The following is a 19,094-nucleotide window of genomic DNA, read 5'->3' as shown; positions in this document are numbered from 1 at the left end:
TCTTCCCACTGGCATCTTCCCCCACCCCCCAGCACCTTTCCATAGCATAGGGGGTCCTATGACGTACAGTAAGTGTGAACCACAGTTGATAGTAGAGGCTCCATCTGGATTAAATTAGGTACAGATTCTCCTTCAGCATTCTTAGTTGAAAATTGAAAATATTTTTTATGCTACAAAAACATTTGTGAAAAAATGAAAACTTGCACCAATTTTTTGTGAAAAATATGTTGTTGTTTTTAAAGGTCATTTTTTGACAAAGAAAACTTTTTGATCCAGAAATGTTGGCACACTCTACTTACCTACCTCAGACACAGTGCTGCAAAGCTTAATTCACATACAGTGTTTGTGCAGCGCTTTGGAATTTTGCTATCTAAGGTGACCCCAGAGTTCTTTCCCTGGGAGCCCTCCTCTGCCTCGCACATGCTGGGTGGGACCCCAGCACTCAGCAAGGCCTCTGCTTTGTGATGTCCAAGTGATTTTCCCACTCCAGTTCAAGTCCTCTGAGGCTCAGCCCTCTGACTGAGCCCTAGAAACTCCACCCCATCCAGGGTTGTAAAAAAAACAGAACAAAAGAGGAAACAACACAAATGAATCATCCCAAAGGTTTCTTCAGGATTTCTCATTGGACTATGGCCCTAAACAGAGTTCACAGGTAAATAGAGAGGTATAGTCCTCTCTCAAGGGGAGTCAGCATCCAGCTAGCTGGCTGGCCAGCTGGCTCACCCACCCATCTCTTCTGGACAGTGGTGATCTGTCTGAGGAGTTTCTGTCTTCTGCTGGCTCTCTTTCCAGGAGCTGAGGACTGAAGTTCTGCTCTCCTCCCTGGTCTGCCCTCAAGTGAGCTGCGTTTCTCCCTCTGAAATTCCTTCTTCCAATTCTGACATCTCTCACAGATGTGAGGGAGCAGGGCCACCTGAGCCCACGTTAGCTCATTAACTTCTGTTGCCCAGTATGGGGTTTGTATACCCCATCACAGAGGGCGAAGTACCATAATCGCCAGTTATAGTTTTAGGACAGGGACGTGTTTCAACAGCAGAAGAACAAATCAGTGTGGGAGGTGGGGATTCTGCCTCACTAGACCCATTATATTTCCCTTCTCTGCAAGAAGCAGACTGCTGCTCTCTGCTCCATTTTCAGTGCCATATCAAGCTTAATAAAATTTACCACACAGCTCCCTCGGTAGGAGACAAAGCGTGATGCTGCAGAGCAGAGCACAAGGCTCAAGCACCTCCACAAAACAAGCATTTCTGGCCTGCTGACAATCCCAGATCCAGCCATCTATTTGCCAGATATGTATAGCAGCATGCCAGCTGCTACTGAGCAGGACACACGCCAGCTCTTTTAGTTATGGTCATGCAGGAGGTGAACCCAGAAAAACTGTTGTACTGTGGAAAAGCATTTTCCCCTCGACATTGTGTATGATTTGTATCCTTCCCCACTCCGGCACTTGCTGAATGGTCAAGAGGTTCTCTTTCAGCCTTTGTCAGTGCTGCTGAAGAAAACGCTTGGTCAGATTCCTGTCCTTGCCACTCATGGCTGATTGTTAATTTTGGGTGATGAATACCTAAGGCAAGTGTTCGCCGATAACGAGTAATGTTTTCAGTAGGTCAGGTAGGTAGTGGGCACTGTGCTTCCATACTGGAGAAGAACCTGAATCACAAAATTCTGTTCCGGAATCAGAGACAAATCCAACTCCACCAAAGTTTGGGGTGTTTGAACCTTTGAAAAAACCCAGCTTCAGGGTGTATAGGAGGATAGTATTTGAACCAATAACGGGTTCTTTGAAATAAAAGTGGGTTCACACCCATCTTTATTACAAAGACAAATGCTTTTACACTTTAACAGGAAAGTTAACATTTACACCAGTCACGGCTCCTGGCCAGGTCTTGAGTGGTCTTGTGGCCGTGAGTATTAATGACACTGAACTAGCTTTGCTCTTAGTTGGCTTATGGAACTTGCTGCACAAACCCAGCAGGGATGAGCTTGTAACCCAAGCTGCATCAGTTAGTTTATTCATTATGTGCATTAATAGAATCCTGACTCACAAGTCTAGTCACCCGTCTCCTGACAGATCTCAACAGCTGTACATGTGGCCAGCTGTCCAGCCCAGCCCACAACCTGCTCTACTTTTGCATCACACGGTTGACATTTGAAAACGCTTAGACACGCCAAGACTTTGAGGCCATTTGAATAACCTGCAGCATTCCTTCAAGTAGGCAAACCGAACTCGACAGGGCAGTAATCACCCAAAAGAGTCTGCCCTACGCACTCCAGTGCAGTCCAGCCATGGATGAAGGCAAAGCACTGAAAATCCGGCTGACTTTCTCTGTTATTTTGGTTGGCATCTCCTTAATGTTTGCAGCTGTGGTGACTGATCACTGGGCAGTGCTGAGCCATAGAGTGGAGCATTACAATTCCACCTGTGAGGCTGCTCACTTCGGGCTATGGCGGCTCTGCACAAAACAGTTTTACATCCAAGACAAAGCCACCAAAGAGAGGAGCTGTGGGGTGATAACTCTGACAGGAGGTACGTGTTTGCATTCATTCCATTTACACCCTGAAAATGCATGGGAGAAAATGTCAGGCTATTCTTAGTGACATTTTTTAGAATGTAAAAAAATATTCAGAAATCAATATGGTTCTTGTTTCCATGGCATTTTATCTTACAAGATTCAACACGTCGATCTGGTTTTCGTATTAGTCTGAAAATACTCCTCACTGTCACATTTCATCGAGGCCTTATCCTAAATGCATGATGCCCTGCCACCATATATATCTGTAAGCAGATTTAATACACTACTCTTCAGTTCTTTCAGTACAACAAAGATAAAGGGTGGCATCAAGGGGACCAGACAGGAGAAGGCAAAAGTCACAGAGAGAAATCAGGAAGAAGGATATTTTCCCACTGATGTTTTGCTGACATCTACAACCCTGCAATGACTATGCAAGGCCTTACTCAGGCACAACTTCCATTGAGTCCACAGGGCATTTTGCTGGAGTGAGGATTACTGAGTGGGGCCAATATTTGGTTTCTAGATGGAGTTTGTAGTTCAGAGAGCTATGCCAGAGCCGCTTGTTCTTGAAAGATCTTAAGTAATTCAAAAGCTACTCTTCATAACTAGTTTTACTTAGGGCAGCGTGGAACTGCATGCGATAGTATATTTCTCCAAGTGCCAAAAATGCTGTAAATTAAGTGAGAAATAATCTATCAGTGACTTATGAGGTCTCCTTAAATTTCATACAGTGACAGAAATCAAATGTGCTCTGTGTTTGTGACGAAAGAAGTTTAATCGGACACCTTTCTTCATACTGTGTAGTTACATATTCTGAGAGTAGTCACATTGAAATCAACAGGAAGGATGGTAGACTTCACCCTTCCTTGGTTTCCTGGAAGAGCATTACATTAGCATGATTCCTGAGAAGCTGCATTACATTTCTGCTGATTGCAAAGTCTGCTGCATTCACACAATATGTGCTAATACCCCTTTCCTGACTTTTCTAATTTCAAGAGGCTAATGGCAAATTGGATTATTTCCTAGTCAGAAATTCCCCTGAATAATAGGATTCCATTTTGATGACCACCCCTGGTTGAAGTTAACGTTAGATTTTAATATATTTGTAAATTTGCTATGGAATTGTATAGTGATGATTCTTAATCTATCTGGCTAAACTATTTAGTATTAGACAAAGAGGCTGATCCACAGCATTCATATTTGAATTCAGATCTGGCTTTCTACCACATTTGGGGGCATTTAAATTTGGAGGTTTCACTTAGCCCCATTTCTAATCAATATAATAAATACATTCTACTACAGCTAGTAACCTCAGCTATAGCATTTTCTCTGCACGTCAGAAGCTTTATGTTTAAGGGAGAGACAGACAGTTTTGGAGAAATAATTAAATACAGCACATTGTTGGATAAATTTAAAACTTGTAAATATCCAGCTGTCTCAGTAAAACAGATTCATCATCTATACAGCACAAAAGTGTTAGATATCTTTGACAGACATCAGCATGTGCTTGCCTGGACATCTCATAGCTGTGCTATCCACGCCCTCTGCGCTGGCTTCTTAAAGTGCAGAGTAAACAAATGGGTAATTATGGAGACAGCGAGCTGAAGGCCTCTGTGGAGCAGCTTGACTGCAACAGAGATGACCTTTAGATATTGGATAGGTGGGCATACTTTTAAAGGGCTTGACAGATCCTTCTGGGATTTGATGAAATTCAGTTTCAAAACCATTATATTCAATAACACGGAATTCTTTCATGTGTGTCATTGGAAGTTCTAAAAGACCCCTTTACAACCACTAATTAAATGCTCGCATCTCTACTGTTAGGTAGATACTTTTATCCCCATTTTTACATTAGGGAAACTGAGGCACCAGAGGGGTCAAAGGCTGGCCCAAGACCAGCCATGTTAAGAGTCCATGACAGAGCTTGGAAAAGAACTCAGAGGTCCTGGCTTTCAGTACTCCACTCTTGCTGATAGACTACGCTGCTCCAAAATGGCACTCCTTGTTGTAATGATTTCACACATCTGAGGAGAAATGCCAACAAAGGTTGTCAGACTTGGATTAGTCAAGAAAGGCGAGTGAAACAAAAAATAAATGTTGAGTAGCTGACTTGTATGTCTGTAAATCTGTTTTTCTGAAAATCATATGCTACCACCATCATTTGAAACATGACCATTATTTACCACTTGGTTAATAGTTACCTATCCAGCCCTACTCAGGGGGAAGTGGGATAGCATTATTTCTGTTGTTTATTACTTGTTGAGCTTAGCACTGCATAGAATACAGTGGGCAACTTCAAACTTGTAGTCTTATGGTTTAAGGCAGAGAGATTTACATTTTAGCCACACATTTAAAAATTATTGACAAATTGGAAAGGGCTCAGGAAACTGCTACAGAGAATAACAAGATCCAGCAGCTCAAAGCTGCGGCTAGACAAAATCAGACTACTCCTAAGTAATCATTTTTAAGTGTGGATAATTAACCATTGGAACATCTTACATAAGGATGTGGTGGGGCCTCCACTGCTTGGAGACTATAAATCCAGATTGGATAGCTTTCTAACAGGTATACTGTACCTCAGTCAGAAATGAGTGGCTTGATTAGGAGTCACTTGGCGAAATTCCATGGCCTGGTTATGCAGGAGGCGGAGTAGATGATCATAATGGATGAATCTACAAAACTGAGTCAGCAGTCCTAGGTCTGGTATGAAATTCCTGTTTGAAAGTGAGCAAGTCACTTAAACTACCTCTTGTGCCTCAGCTCCTTATCTGTAAAAGAAGGATAACAGGCCTCACCTTACCTAGAAGATGCTACACAAGTGCAAAGAAAGATTATTTTTATGCCTTTCAGAGACCTGTAGAGATGGGCTCAAGCCACTGAGTTCAGAGCCAAGGGTCGGGAAGTGTGTGAGCCAGGGGTTTGGTCTGTCTGTGTTGTGAAGGACCCCTGTGAAAGGCTGTATCTCATGGAGTTTAATTTATCTACTTCAGAAGGACAAAGGGTCACTCTGACACTATTCAAACCTGCATTTCCAGGGAGATTAGGCATTCCAGACATTGATATAGCACCCTGATGGATCACATTCAGAGCAGCTGGAGACATCCGGGTACACAGGTGCATAGTTTTGTTGGTCATTAGCCAAGGATGGCCAGAATTTGGAAGGAATACAGCATGTGGCTGCAGGGGAGAGAGGGGGGCTCCTGATTCACGGGTGACCCAGCTTATTCCTTCCAGCAGCTCTAAATCACTGTTGGCTTCTCTATCATTTGCCCCGGCTAGTTCAGCTGGTTTTGCTGAAATTAGACAGACACATAAACAGGAATATTCCAGGGCTCACCAGGCCCTATACCGTTTAGCTTAAAGTAAGGGGTCTGCTGGGAAGTGATCTCAGCATCAACTCAAGCACGGCTACCACAATACTAAAACACAAACTACCACATGTAAGTCAGAATACAACCGCAATGTAAAATGCCGTTAGCATCTTCCACTGGATTCCTATCAAACAACGCAGAAGCCCATGTTGATTTTGCGATGAGTATGAAGAGCAACTCTGTGGGGCTGTACCGTAAATGGATGGTTTGTTCATGAGCACAGGAAAGGGACCAGGGTCCCAAGGAGATTTTCATACTTCTACGTAGCCATTTTCTTGCCTTCTTCAGAAATAAACTAGTGATTCTCCCTCTCTCTCACAGTCAGGAGCATGGTGAGAAAAAGTGTTAGGGGACCTGAAGAAATAGAGACAGAGCATGTCCCTTAAAGCACTGGTGGCCAAACGGTGGTCTATGAAAAGCTAGCTGGAAACACAACACTGTCTCCTGTTTCTAGTTTCCAGATGGTAAATTACATAGAGGAAGCAAGGAATACATTCAATATTATCCTAACTTTACTTTTCCATGTAGGCAATTGCTGTAGTGGCCACAGGATGTTTGTGAAAAAGAGGGGAAGTGGTGCATGCAGTCATGGACAGTAGTGGAGGTAGGCTAGGCAATTATGAATGGGAGGTGAAGTGTTCTAGGCAATCATGAATGGGAAGGAAGTTAAATCCAGTGATCCTGAATGATAATGGAGATATCCAGGCAATCACAAATGGCAGCAGAGAAGGTCCTGAAAAATCATGAATAGAAGGGGAGTTAAGTCCGGTGATCATGAATGCAAGGTGAGCTGGGCTGAGTGACCATGAATGGGAAGGGAGGTGTCCACAAGAGACTCTGTTATGTTGTGGACCATGCTATGAACATGTTTTAAGAGCCTCTCCTAAAGTAAAGCTATTCACAGCTCATTGATAGCTTTTTTACTAGCTCAACAGGTAAGTTCATGGCAGAGATACTGCAATTCGGGGAAGAGAAAAAACAAAGATTCTGCAAAGCTTTAATCTATTGTGAAATCCATTTTAAATCCCTATTATGTAAATAGAGTGTGGCACCAATGAGGTGTTTTTTAATTCATGACAGGGACTGTAAAGGATGGAAATGGCTCAGTTCTATTGAATAACAGGGGACTGGGTTGATAAAAGATATTCCTGTGACTAGAGCAGAGCAATTTAAATGATGTGCTGAAGCATTTTTATTATGACAGAAGAGTTAATTGCTGCGCAATCCCGTTGTTTTAATTTGAGCAAAATTAGTAAAAGGACCCCTCCTCTCATGCCCAGGGAGACGTGACTCCTTGGTGCATATTGATTCCACCAAAATTAACCCAATACTCCCAGGGTAGAATGTTTACTTGTGTTTAAGGTTTGCTACTTGTATTCAATGGGGCTGCAGCAGTGTAAACAGGGGACATCTACGCTGGAGCTGAAGGTAGGCTAGACATACCTGAAGTCGTTCCAATTGAACTAATACCCTTAAAATAGCAGGGCAGCCACAGCAGCATGAGAGCCACCCCGAGTACAATCCCCTCTGAAACCCAGGAATGTACTTAGGACAGCGAGTCCTCCCTACCCCCAGGCAGCCGGGCTTATGCCACTATTTTTAGGGCACTAACTTTGTGAGAGCTATTGTGGGTATTTCTGCCTGAGCTGGAAATTACACCTCCAGCTCCAGTGTAGACACACCTGAGAGAATAAGCCCATGTACCAGATCCAGTGTTGCAGTGGGAGATCTCCTGCTGCATTTCATGTGCAAACAGCATCTCCCTGCTGATCCATCTTAGCTTCATGCCAGCTGAACAAACTGCTCCAAAACCAGCGCGGCAGTGACATTCAGCCAATTTCCTGTGATACATGCAAAGCTGCGGCCCTTGCCCCTGATCAGTTCATGGATGGTTCATTTTTGGATCCTAGCTTTGCATTAATCAGCACAAACCAGGTTTCTCTACTGCCAACACCTTTTCTGGAGACTAGTTAAAAGCAAAACCAATGTCTTAAAGACTAAGCATCTCCATTTCTTCTTGGCTTCCTCTGCTCTCTGTTACAGGGATCAAAGGATCCTGACACTAGTTTCCATCTCCCAGCATGGAGCAGCATTGATACATATTCTCAACCACCATACGCTCACGCTAGCCACCCCAGTCCTGATGGCTTGGAGACACTTTGTTCTCTTGGGTGCATCACTTGCAGTTTTAGCCTTTCAGTATGCAGCAGCTTAAACACAAAACACAGTCACTAGTGTTTGAGTCAAGACATGTTTGCTCAAATCTTTTCCAGTGATAAAAGGCAAGTGAATGAGCAGAAGCAGAGTGACAGAATAAATATCAGTTTATAAAAAAAATATAATAAAATAACTTCGTCATAGAGGAAACTTCATCTAATGAGCTCATGCTCATTAGTGGGTTATGCATGCTGCTCTGTAACTGTCTGATCTGCTATTGGAAAACAAATAAATACCGTCCTTGTAATAGCAACTCCAGAATATGCCATTTATGCTGTAGGAGGCATGAAAAGAACTGGGTTGATAAAGTGCAATATTATGGCCTATTACCATTAAAATTAACTCTTTAAATATACACAGCACTTTACAAAGGTTTGTCTACACTGGGGGGTTGCTCTGGCTGAAGACAGTCATGCCCGGACTCTGATGTAGTGGCTCCAGAACAAAACCCTCGTGTAGACAGCTAAAGCCATAAACTGCATCAAAGATGCTTACCTGGGATTCACACTGCACTAATGGCTTTGTGCATCTACACCAGGGGTTTGCACTGCCTCAGTTGTGTCTAGCTACCATTGGCTGAAATTTTGAGGGTGCTGCAGTGAGATGAGTGGTCTCACAACCCACTGACTTTATAGTCTTTTCTTTCCAACTTCCTCCATCCTCCATGATTTGTTCTACAAATTATGACCACTTGTGAGCCGGAGTGGTTAAAATCCCTGCCGTCTTGGCAGTATTCCCCAGTTTTACTATGGCAAATATAACATCATGGTGCAGTAAATGTGAGATTTTTAATACAGTCTGTAAAGACAGGGTTGACCATAGTCTCTTCGAAGTATCTGGCTGGTCATTAGCAAAGCACAATCAGACACTTTACAGTCCCAGTTGGCTATGTCTGCAGGATTTTGTTGATTACACAACTTCCATCCAAATTCTTGTCAAGAGGCTGTTCTTTCAGCTATGTGTACTTGTCAAGACCTCACTTAAATGAGTTATAAATAAATACTAAACACCCTCCAAATGGTACAGCTGGCAAAGCTTAATGTCAATGGGCATCATCCCAACAGACCCTTTCCCTCGCACTCACTCCAGAGGCTGAAAACATTGGTTTTTGTACGCACAGAGAGATGCTTTCCATCCTGAGCCCACAATCTTTGTTCACAAGCGTTGCACCACAGAATAGCTGTTTGTGACACCAGTAGAATAGCCCAGGGAAGCCCAGGATAGTGGGACCCTGCTCTGTTCTATGAAAACTCCACTGGCTTCATTGCGTTTCAATAGACAGTGAAGCTTCACTGAACTGTAAAAGGATTCCAGGCTGTAAAACCTCATCGATTCCAGATACTGCCGAGGCAGAGAATGCTTCCCTCTAGTCCCGCTACTTGTCTTAACTGCCAGGAATGGCAAGAAGGCAGCTAAACCCATCAACACCAGTGGCAAAGAGTCTGAAGCAGGAGAGGGAGCTCTTACACTCCCAGCCAACTCAGAGGGGAAGCTGGGGTGGGGGGACTCTTCTAACCCAAGCCGGGCAGGGGGAGGGAACCCCCTCTGATTTTAGCAGCTCCTCAGAGAGGTGTAATGTCCCAGGCAGCTCCCTGGCTTGGCAGAGAGAGCATTAGGCAGGGAATGAAGGAGGGATGACATTCTGGAGGGGGTGAGCTGGCAATGTGGGTTGGCAATGGCAGAGAGGAGAGGAGAGGAACATACAAAGCCAGTCAGGGGGTGCCAGTCTCAGGAAATGCCCCAGCATGGGGCAGTGAGGAGGCAGGAATCTGCACTGGCTGCTGATGGAAGGAAAGGGTTTTCTGTAATTCCTTCTTAAAAACAGAAAGATTGACTCCATGGGCCATGCTTCCTTTGTGAACCGTGCCCAACGACAGCCTTGTGATTGCTCTATCTCTGCGTATGTAGCCAGCTGCCTTTCGGGCAGCATCCACTCACCTGCTCAGACATAAAACACTCTATGCCAATTTCTCCTGTCCTCTACACATGTGCAACCCCATAGAAGTCAGTGAAGTCACTAGACATTCATCTTGATGTGAGAGGAGAATTCATCCCTGGTGAACTAAAAAGCAAGTCCTGTCTAGGGTTGCCAACCTTCCAGGATGGTCCTGGAGTCTCCAGGAATTAAAAATTAATCTTTAATTAAAGATAATGTCATGTGATGGAACCTCCAGGAATTCAGCCAACCAAAGCTGGCAATCCTAGTCCTTTCCCAAGTACCTCGGAGGCCACTTTGCCGGAAGAGCTTGCCATGTATAGTAAATATAATGTACATAGATCAGATTACAGACTGGCTAAAGCTTAGCACCTCTTCATGCACTTGGCTACCAGGTTTCAGGAAATCCAGGTTTCATTCCCTTTTCTTAATTCTTGCCACAATTCTAATACGCCACAGAACGTTCCGAGGCTACGCTAAGTGACATTAGGACTGATCTGAGAAACCGATGGGGACTTGCATATCGATTAATATTCTATTATTTTATATTAGCCGCTTGCGGAGAGGTCAAGTGAATTTGAAACCACCCGCAGGACGTTTCCAGGCAATGAGTTTGTGTTGTTAGGGGTTTTTCTGACTGGCACGGATGAGAAGTATTCTCTAAAAATGGAAGCAGAGGCTCAAGGCCCATTGAAGCCACATGAAGCACATGTTTAAGTACTTTGCTGGATCAGGGCATAAATCCCTGTTTAAAGCCTCTCATTGCCTGGTTTGTTCTTAGATGAACTGCATACTGGACACATCTGCAGCAAGTTCGGGATTAAGATCCTATTAATCTCTACCCAAAACCATTTGAATTTTTCAGTTCCACTAATGTAAAAGAAAATTTTATTTCCCTAATGTTGGTTTCTTAAACTCAGTTATACTTAGCGACTGATATTCTCCTTTGTTCTTGTTCAGATCGTAACTGTTCCTACTTCAAACACTTCTCTCCAGGACAGAGCACAGAGATATTTGAAAGAACCACCCAAAAAGGTAAGAATTTGCTTGGACGAACTCTTTACTGGCATGACATGAACTAGGTGTATATAGGAACTAATGTGAAGGGTTTCACCAGATTTAGGGCCCAATCCTGGTGCCATTGAAGTCAATGGGGAAACACCTATTGATTGTACAGGGAGTTAGAACAGACAGTGGGCACTGAGATGGCTTCTTATCCCATTAATCGATGCTCTGGACCAGGCACCAGATTCCTGGGAGGACCAATTTTCAAACAGCAGCCCTTTCTTGCGGTTTCTATCTCCCATCCTTGGCTTCTGCTCAAATTGTTCCTTAGGCACATGAAACTGGCATTATACATCAAAGGGCCAATTTGGAAACCCCCAAAGCCTTTCCACCGTATGTATGGTACTCAGAACACTGACACTCCCTCCTATCTCTAAACAACAGCAACACCAAGGGATGTTCATAAAATCTAAATAAAGAAATAAACAAAATTCCAACCCCAAGCAGAGTTTTGACTCCTATGAGGGAGAGGGACCCGAGGCTCCATGTAGTCCAGTGGGGTCTTTGCTATTGCTATAATGTGACAGGCACTCAGAGAAAGAAGGATATAGGACACAGACTTCCAGCAAAGATACCCACCTCTGAAATCTGACCAGATAGTGTTCACTCTGCTTGCATGCAGAAAACTATCTGCATCTCACAGACAATTTAGACCCTTTCTAATCAGTCCTTACTAAAACCATATTTTTAGCATTAGTCTGAAGTGCTTGGCTCTCTTACTAAGGACAGATCTCCTTACATTTTGCTATACAACATATTTCAGTGTGGAGTAAACTAGATGATGATTGCATTTCACATATTAAACCTTCTGCTTTGCTTCCACTGTAAATAAACGTGATGGAAAACCCTGCAGCACATTTTTTCTAAAGATGCAATTTCCCTCAGACACCAGGAAGATTGTGAATTTTAAATGATACTCAGAGTGGAATAAAGAACAAATATCTGAACTACCTGCTTTTGTTGGCCATTTACACACTATTATATCCATCCATCTGATCTGAAAAATGTCTCCATTACATTATTAGTCACTTCAGAAGAAAGCTGTGAAAAACATCTTTTCTTTGACAAGGAGGAAAAAGCCTAAACCACCACAAAAGGTTCCTAAATTGCAACTAACTCTTTCAGGCAGTTCAAACACAGAGCAGATAACACAGAGAATTTTTTTTTAAGAAAACGCCAATAGAACAAGAAGTATGAAAAAGCAATAAGAACAAAGAGCAAGATGCTTTGGCCTACTACAAAAATAGCTACATTTCTATGGAAGCCAATTAGTAAGAGGCAGAAAGATTCCTCATGATTTTGCTTAGAAGACAATTTTAAAAAATATCATGGAAGGCAAATAGCACCAAGCAGTCCTATGTTTCTTGCCTGCTACACATGTTAAATATTAAACGCATCTGAAATCTAATGCAATATGTAAGTGAAGATCTGAATTATTCAACTGGCAACTCCTCCCCCCCTCCTTCAGACACTGAATTGTGTTTTGACTGGGTGAATCATCTTACACACAGCTGAACTTGGCTGGCTGGAACATCTTTGGAGCGAGTTTATTCCTATGCTCTTGAGAAGCTAGATTTTCACTGGGTAAGTCATTACACACACACACACACACACACACACACACACACCCCTGTTTCCCTTTTGCCTGTCTTGCCTATTTAGCTGTTGAACCTCTGGGGCAGAAAACTGTCTCTTAATATATGTTTGTACATTGCCTAACACTACGTGGCCCTGATGACAGCTGGAGCCTATAGGCGCTACTATAATAAACATGTATAATAAAAATAGCATTGCTTTCTATTTACCCCTTTCTTTTTATTTTAAGGAAAATCTGGATAGAATAATGGAGTGAAACACTTCAAGATTTAAGACCAAATCTCTACCCTGTCTAATAAAACCTGTATGGGAGGAAATCCAATAAACTAAAAAGTTGGTCATGACAATTTATTGCACTATATTAAGCTACTTCTGGGCTCTTGTCTTCCAGAGTCTACCTCCAAGCTAACTCTGTTTAAACATTTGCAGGGGATGGTTTTAGGAAGTGATGGCAAATCTTCAAACAAAACATGAGGTCTCGTGTGCTCATTTGCGAGGCAAAATGTGTTTGTTAAGCTACTAGCACAGTGGGGTCTGGGCCCAGGACTGGGGCTGGTCAGCGCTACTGCAATACAAAGAAATAATAATTACGGCAACATATTCTTATGCTCATTTATTTCATCATAGTGCTGGGTGGGAATTGTGAGTACAAACAGAAAAGTGCCCTGATCCTGCAAACTTCTGACCCGTTTGTAGTCCCATTGGGCCCAGGGAAGACAATGTAACTGCTTGTGAGGGTGTGGTCTAGTCAAGTGAGGACCAGGCCCAGAATTCTATCTTGTCACTGTGTGTGTCATTTGCTTTTTTCTACATGGGACATTTAGAAAGCGTCTTTGTCCTTATCCTGTTGGGTCTTGCTTCTGCTCCCACTGACTTCACCAGGGGCATGACCAAGACCCATAGCTCACCACACTTTTTCTGTGCAAGAAATACCTTGTTCTCTTGGGCCACTTATCTGCAGCAAGGAAAGAGCAGCTGTTTCTATTTTAACTTGTTTCTTTCCTCTGCTGAACTCATCCCATTGCGGAGGCGCTGTGGCGGGTGGGAGAATGCAGGAAGTCACACACATTCATCTGTCTCTCCCTCTGTTTTGCCTCGGCAGAGTACAGCATTTCAGCTGCAGCCATTGCCATCTTCAGTGTGGGCTTTGCGATCATTGGGACAATCTGCATCCTTTTATCCTTTAGGAAAAAGATGGATTATCTCCTGAAGCCAGCATCGATGTTCTACACCTTTGCAGGTAGGCCATTTGGTGAGCCTTAAAAGAGACAAATGCACTTAGATCTTGGGGCAATGAATGTGCTAGAGAGCAGGATGCCATGAAGCTTGCATTCATCTCCTTGAAGCGGAAAGACAGATTGTTCCATAAACTGAACTTACGTTACTGATCTCTGAAAATTTGCCTGACAAACAAGAGTCAGCTCTGGGATGCTATTCTGTGTGAGTGTATCTGTAGAATCACCTGTAAAAAATGGGCATTTCTAAAATATTCAGTGTTAGACCCCGCTGTATAGAAGGGATATGTGGGAGATTCTAGGGACATATATCTGTCCAGGAGACATTGACCACCAGTGTCACATCTTCAGTGCAAAGCTGATGTAGGAAGGGGTGTCACTGAATACGCTGCTTGATTCCCCTGTGCTTGATAAGGCATCTGCACTACATTTTCTTTTTTCTTGGAGTGGATTATTTCCATGCCATACACCTGCAGTGTGTGATTGGTCCATTTATCTCAGTGCAACCATATTAGCAGGGATTCCATTAAAACCTTACATTTGTTTATTATATAAATAAGGCTTAATCTGCTTAACTGCCCAAACTGTCACAGCATTCCTGCCTGATGACAGAGGGGGTCACTGTTTTACTCCAGGAGACAATGGGGGAGGGGACTCTTGTCTCCCACCCCATCCTGAATTAGCACTGCCCTAGCCCAGTGTTAGAAGCATCAGTATTCAGCACAAAGGGTTCGCTGAAATCAGGGCTGACTAAAACCAGGTCTTCAGACAAAATCTCCTTTATGTCCTCGATGCCTCTCTTCAGCTGCCTCATTGGCTTTGACTGCAGCTAATTGTTCCATGAGTCTTTGGTGGGCTCTCAACTCAAACTCCTCAGGGTTTTTTTTGTTTTTTTTCGGTCTCCCTGATCCACAATTCCACCAAGAGTCTCTGCAGCTCATGTTCTTCCTGGGCTGCCTAGTACAGCAATTGGACCAGTTCCAATGGCATGTTTTCCCCTTTGGCAACCCCGGCAGAAAGGTGCTCAGATTCCACCTGGCCAGCATTTATGAGTAAAAGTCTCAGCTCCTGAAATGGAGTTTTCATTTTATGGGAAGTTCCCCTCTCCTTACATAACTTTTCAAGGTCTTTTCTGTCAAGCCCATCATCTGACTGTGGTTCACTTGTGTCTAATCTTCAACCTTTCAAACTCTCGATATCAAGTTTAAACTTCTAACAGATCCTGGTTATGATCTATAAATCCAGTTGACCTGTGGCATGTGAATCCTGCCAAGACTACCCCACTGTCTGGAGTGGCTCAGGAGTGTGAGTACCAATCTCAGGGCAGAGCCTTAGGAAGCAGGGCACACCTTGGATACTCTAATCTGACTCTGTGACAGATGGGCCCTGACCCCAACAATCACAACAATATTCAGGTTACTCCCAGTCCCAAAGGACCAGTCACTTATCCCAGATCAATTAAACTCTAAATCTTACACCAACGATAATGCTTGTAGCCAATCCTATAATAAGTGAATTAAAGACTGATTAACTAAGAAAAAGAAATGAGAGTTATTGACAAGGTTAAAGCAATTAAAACACACACAAATAAGGTTTAGGCTGAGGTTCCAAAAGGTGATAGGCGCTTCTATAATAAGCAAGCTCAATATCCTTAGCGCTAATTCAGGCCAAGCACTGGGGATCTTTTGCTTATGCTTAGTAATTCTTGACCCTCAGAGTCTAATCAGCATAAAGCTAAAGTTTCTCCCTGTTAGGGATTTTAATTCCCTTCCCCCAGAGTTCAAGCTGATGGAATGAATCCCCATGCATGTCTCTGCTTCATGGGTGTAAGGGAAGCAATCAACAAAGTCTTTTGTCCTCTGGTGTTTCACAATGGCTCATTTTGTTTCAATGGATCTCCTCACAGACAGGACCCAACACTTTTGTTTCTGGTGCGTTACCCAGTTACAGATCTCACTTCTAACATGGGGGCCAGATGGTCTAAGTGAGATTACTACATGCAGTATCCTAACAGCATTCCATAAAGTCTAAACACGAAACACATTCTTACAAACTTAATATCTATTTTAGAAAAACAAACACACAGGTGAGCCAGACTAGTTTCCAGCTCTGCATTTGGAGGCATTGGCTTGAGCTGGCACCAGTGTCACACAAGGCACAAATCAAAGGTCATCTGATTCAAGCCTCGGATTATGAAGACATCTCAAAAAAACATGATGGCTGAATTTTCACTGTGGCCAGCACTGTCTTTTCAACCCACCACCCTCTTGCCTGTTAATACCATGATGGTACTTAGGTAGTACAGTGATACAGGCTTTATAACAGACAATTTCCAAAGAATGCTTTGGTGACCCAATGTGTGGTTTTAATTCCGCTGTTTTGCCTGCTGTTGAAATGCATAGCAGAAAGAGTGAATTATACAGTGTTTTCTTCACTTTTCAAGAAGCCCTACTTTACATTCACAGCTTCATGAAGCACTTTGTGTCTTCGATCATTCCCAGCCATGTTTAGCCTTAACCAACACCCGCCCAGAAGATTTTTTGTTTCTCCTTAAAAATGAGGCTGAGATTTTCAGAGCTGCCTAAATATAAAATGTTATTTCAAGCTCAGATATAAATCATTGTCCGAATTCGGGCGCCAAACTGGCAAGACTATTGGTCCCTGTTGCATGGCACTTCTTGTGCCTTACAGCTCAAAAGGTGACTTGATTACAGTCCATATCTAAACGGGGAGCAGATATGTCATACTCCGAGGGCTCTTAGTCTAGTAGACAATGACATAACAAGAGCCACAGTGACTGGCCTTTGAAGTTAGAAAAATTCAAAGTGGAAGTGCAAATTTTTACAGTGAGGATTAATTAACCCTTAGATCTGCGTCCCGATGGATGTGATAAGTTCTCTGTCCCTTGGAGTTCTTCAGTCCAGAGTGGAGATCTTTCTAAAAGACACACTGTAGTTTAACAAAAAGTCAGTGGGAATGACACAGGAATCATTGGGTGAAGTTCTATGGCCTGTTATACAAGAGTTCAGTTAGGTGATCCTATTGACCTTTAAAACCTATGAATCATCTATGAACCTCACTGCATAGTCTTGTAACCAGCAGGGGCGGCTCTAGGTATTTTGCCGCCCCAAGCATGGCAGGCAGGCTGCCTTCGGCGGCTTACCTGGGGGAGGTCCCTGGTCCCTCGGGTTCAGCAGCACACCTGCAGGAGGTCCGCCGAAGCCGCGGGACCAGCAGGCCCTCCGCAGGCATGCCGCCAAAGGCAACCTGCCCCCCGCCCTCGTAGCAACTGGCAGAGCTTGGCGTGCTGGTGCCTGGAGCCTCCCCTGGTAACCAGAAAGTCAGGCAGAGAGGTCAGGTAAGAATGAAAGCAATAAGGATTGAAACCCCTGCTCTCCAGCTCATCCCTCTCTTATTTCTCCAGGCCTGTGTATGATCATCTCTGTTGAAGTCATGAGACAGTCTGTGAAAAGGATGATTGACAGCAAGGAGACTATCTGGATAGAATACTATTATTCATGGTCTTTTGCCTGTGCCTGCACCTCCTTCGTCCTGCTCTTCATCTGTGGGATTGCTCTTCTGCTAATCTCCTTGCCTCGCTTCCCACAGAATCCATGGGAGTCTTGTATGGACGCAGAACCAGAGCACTAAATGCCTTCATCTAGGCTCACTGCTTACGCAATACTGGAAGTGCTATAAAAGAATTGATACTTTTTTTTTTTAAGTGTCAAGATGGTGGAATATGAAGACAAAAGTGTCCTTAGTTAAAACCAAGTTATTGAACCAAAGGGAAGTTCAATACTAATTATTGTTTGTTGGTTTTTTTTTTAAAAAAGCATGAAGATCAGCAACTTGGGTTACTCAATTTGTACCCTCAATCCGCCGAATGCTGGGAGAAGTCATCGGCAATTAAGGAATGCAGTCTGCAAATGCAGCTGAGGGAAAGTGAGAGAGCACGAGATGGTTCAATGAGAAGATGCATATTCTAGTGGTTAAAGCACAGGACTGGAGTTAGGAAATCTAGGTCGCGTTACTGGCTTGGCCATAGACTCACTCTGGGACTTACAGCTTCTTTGTGAGTCAGTTTCCCCATCTGTACAATGAGAATATTGCTTCCCTATCTCACCGGGGTGGTGTGGGGCTGATGTTTGTACATAATTTGGAGATCCTCCCATTGGAAGTGCTGTATCGTTAGGAGTATTACAATCAAAGAGGTTTAAGGATAAAATCAACATTACAAATGTACCCCCTAAAGCTCTACAAATTATTTTGTTCTGCCGATCTAAGCACTTGTCATAATTAAAAGTCCTATGAGGAGTCTGGTGACACCTTAAAGACTAACAGATTTATTTGTGCATGAGTTTTCGTGGGTAAAAAACCAGTTCTTCAGATGCATCTGAAGAAGTGGTTTGTTACCCACAAAAGCTTATGCTCAAATAAATCTGTTAGTCTTTAAGGTACCACTGGACTCCACGTTGTTTTTATGGATACAGACTAACACGGCGACCCCTCTGATAAGTAAAAGTCCTATGACTCCTGTAGTATTTGAATGCTAATGGCAAAGCCAAGCAAGTACTGACCTGCAGGGACAATGTTTTCTTTTAATAAAGAGATGTAATCCCCCACTGAGGTATGATTTCTGTTTTCAGGACAGTGGTTTTGGGGGATGAACCATACAGGTGTCTGCTTCACTGTAACTGAGAGATACTTCCTGTACATAGCTTCACATTTGTGTCTGTTGCTGTTGTGTTTTGTTGGAACAGCCCACTTGATTCTTCTGTTTTGTAAAAGCATTTTTAAGCAAGAACCCTCTAAGGGAACTGCCAAGGAGGTATGGACATTATAATCAAAGCTGAGTGAATCTCACACGTTAAAAAACTGCATAGCTGTTATTTATGCGTGTTTGAAAGAAAACGTGAGCTGTTTTGCTCAGTGCAGTGTGTGGAACAACCACACAGGAGCCAACTGTATGATGTCAAAGTTATTCATTGTACTGCATCATGACTGCCAGTGCTTCCCAAAGGGCAGGGATGCTCTGTTCTGTGACCAATGCAGAATAATGGCTTAACAGGTCACCATAGCATTGCATTGGTACATTAAGATCTGCTTCTGACACAAAGCATGGAAATGGGCTGCTGACTTCAGAACCTGGAGCCTCATC

The 19,094-nt window shown here is 43.3% G+C and overlaps 1 protein-coding gene across 1 annotated transcript; it reads left to right on the top strand.

The window, feature by feature from the left end:
• The first annotated feature begins 2,114 nt into the window (after positions 1-2,114).
• On the top strand, positions 2,115-18,558 carry CACNG1 (calcium voltage-gated channel auxiliary subunit gamma 1). The gene is made up of 4 exons (XM_032776245.2): positions 2,115-2,527; positions 10,998-11,072; positions 13,801-13,938; positions 17,358-18,558. The coding sequence occupies exons 1-4, from the start codon at positions 2,287-2,289 to the stop codon at positions 17,582-17,584; spliced, it is 681 nt and encodes a 226-aa protein (XP_032632136.1). The 5' UTR covers positions 2,115-2,286; the 3' UTR covers positions 17,585-18,558.
• Positions 18,559-19,094: the final 536 nt, after the last annotated feature.

This window comes from Chelonoidis abingdonii, chromosome 13 (assembly GCF_003597395.2).
Source record: "Chelonoidis abingdonii isolate Lonesome George chromosome 13, CheloAbing_2.0, whole genome shotgun sequence".
NCBI lineage: Eukaryota > Metazoa > Chordata > Testudines > Testudinidae > Chelonoidis > Chelonoidis abingdonii.
The sequence above is the reverse complement of the archived record's forward strand: the minus strand, read 5'-3'. Positions and strand labels throughout refer to the sequence as shown.

Excerpts from the sequence above, each read along its gene's own strand:
- CACNG1 (XM_032776245.2), top strand. The coding sequence starts at position 2,287 with ATGGATGAAGGCAAAGCACTGAAAATCCGGCTGACTTTCTCTGTTATT. Across the intron at positions 2,528-10,997 it reads GGTGATAACTCTGACAGGAG|ATCGTAACTGTTCCTACTTC; the intron begins GTACGTGTTTGC and ends GTTCTTGTTCAG. Across the intron at positions 11,073-13,800 it reads TGAAAGAACCACCCAAAAAG|AGTACAGCATTTCAGCTGCA; the intron begins GTAAGAATTTGC and ends TTGCCTCGGCAG.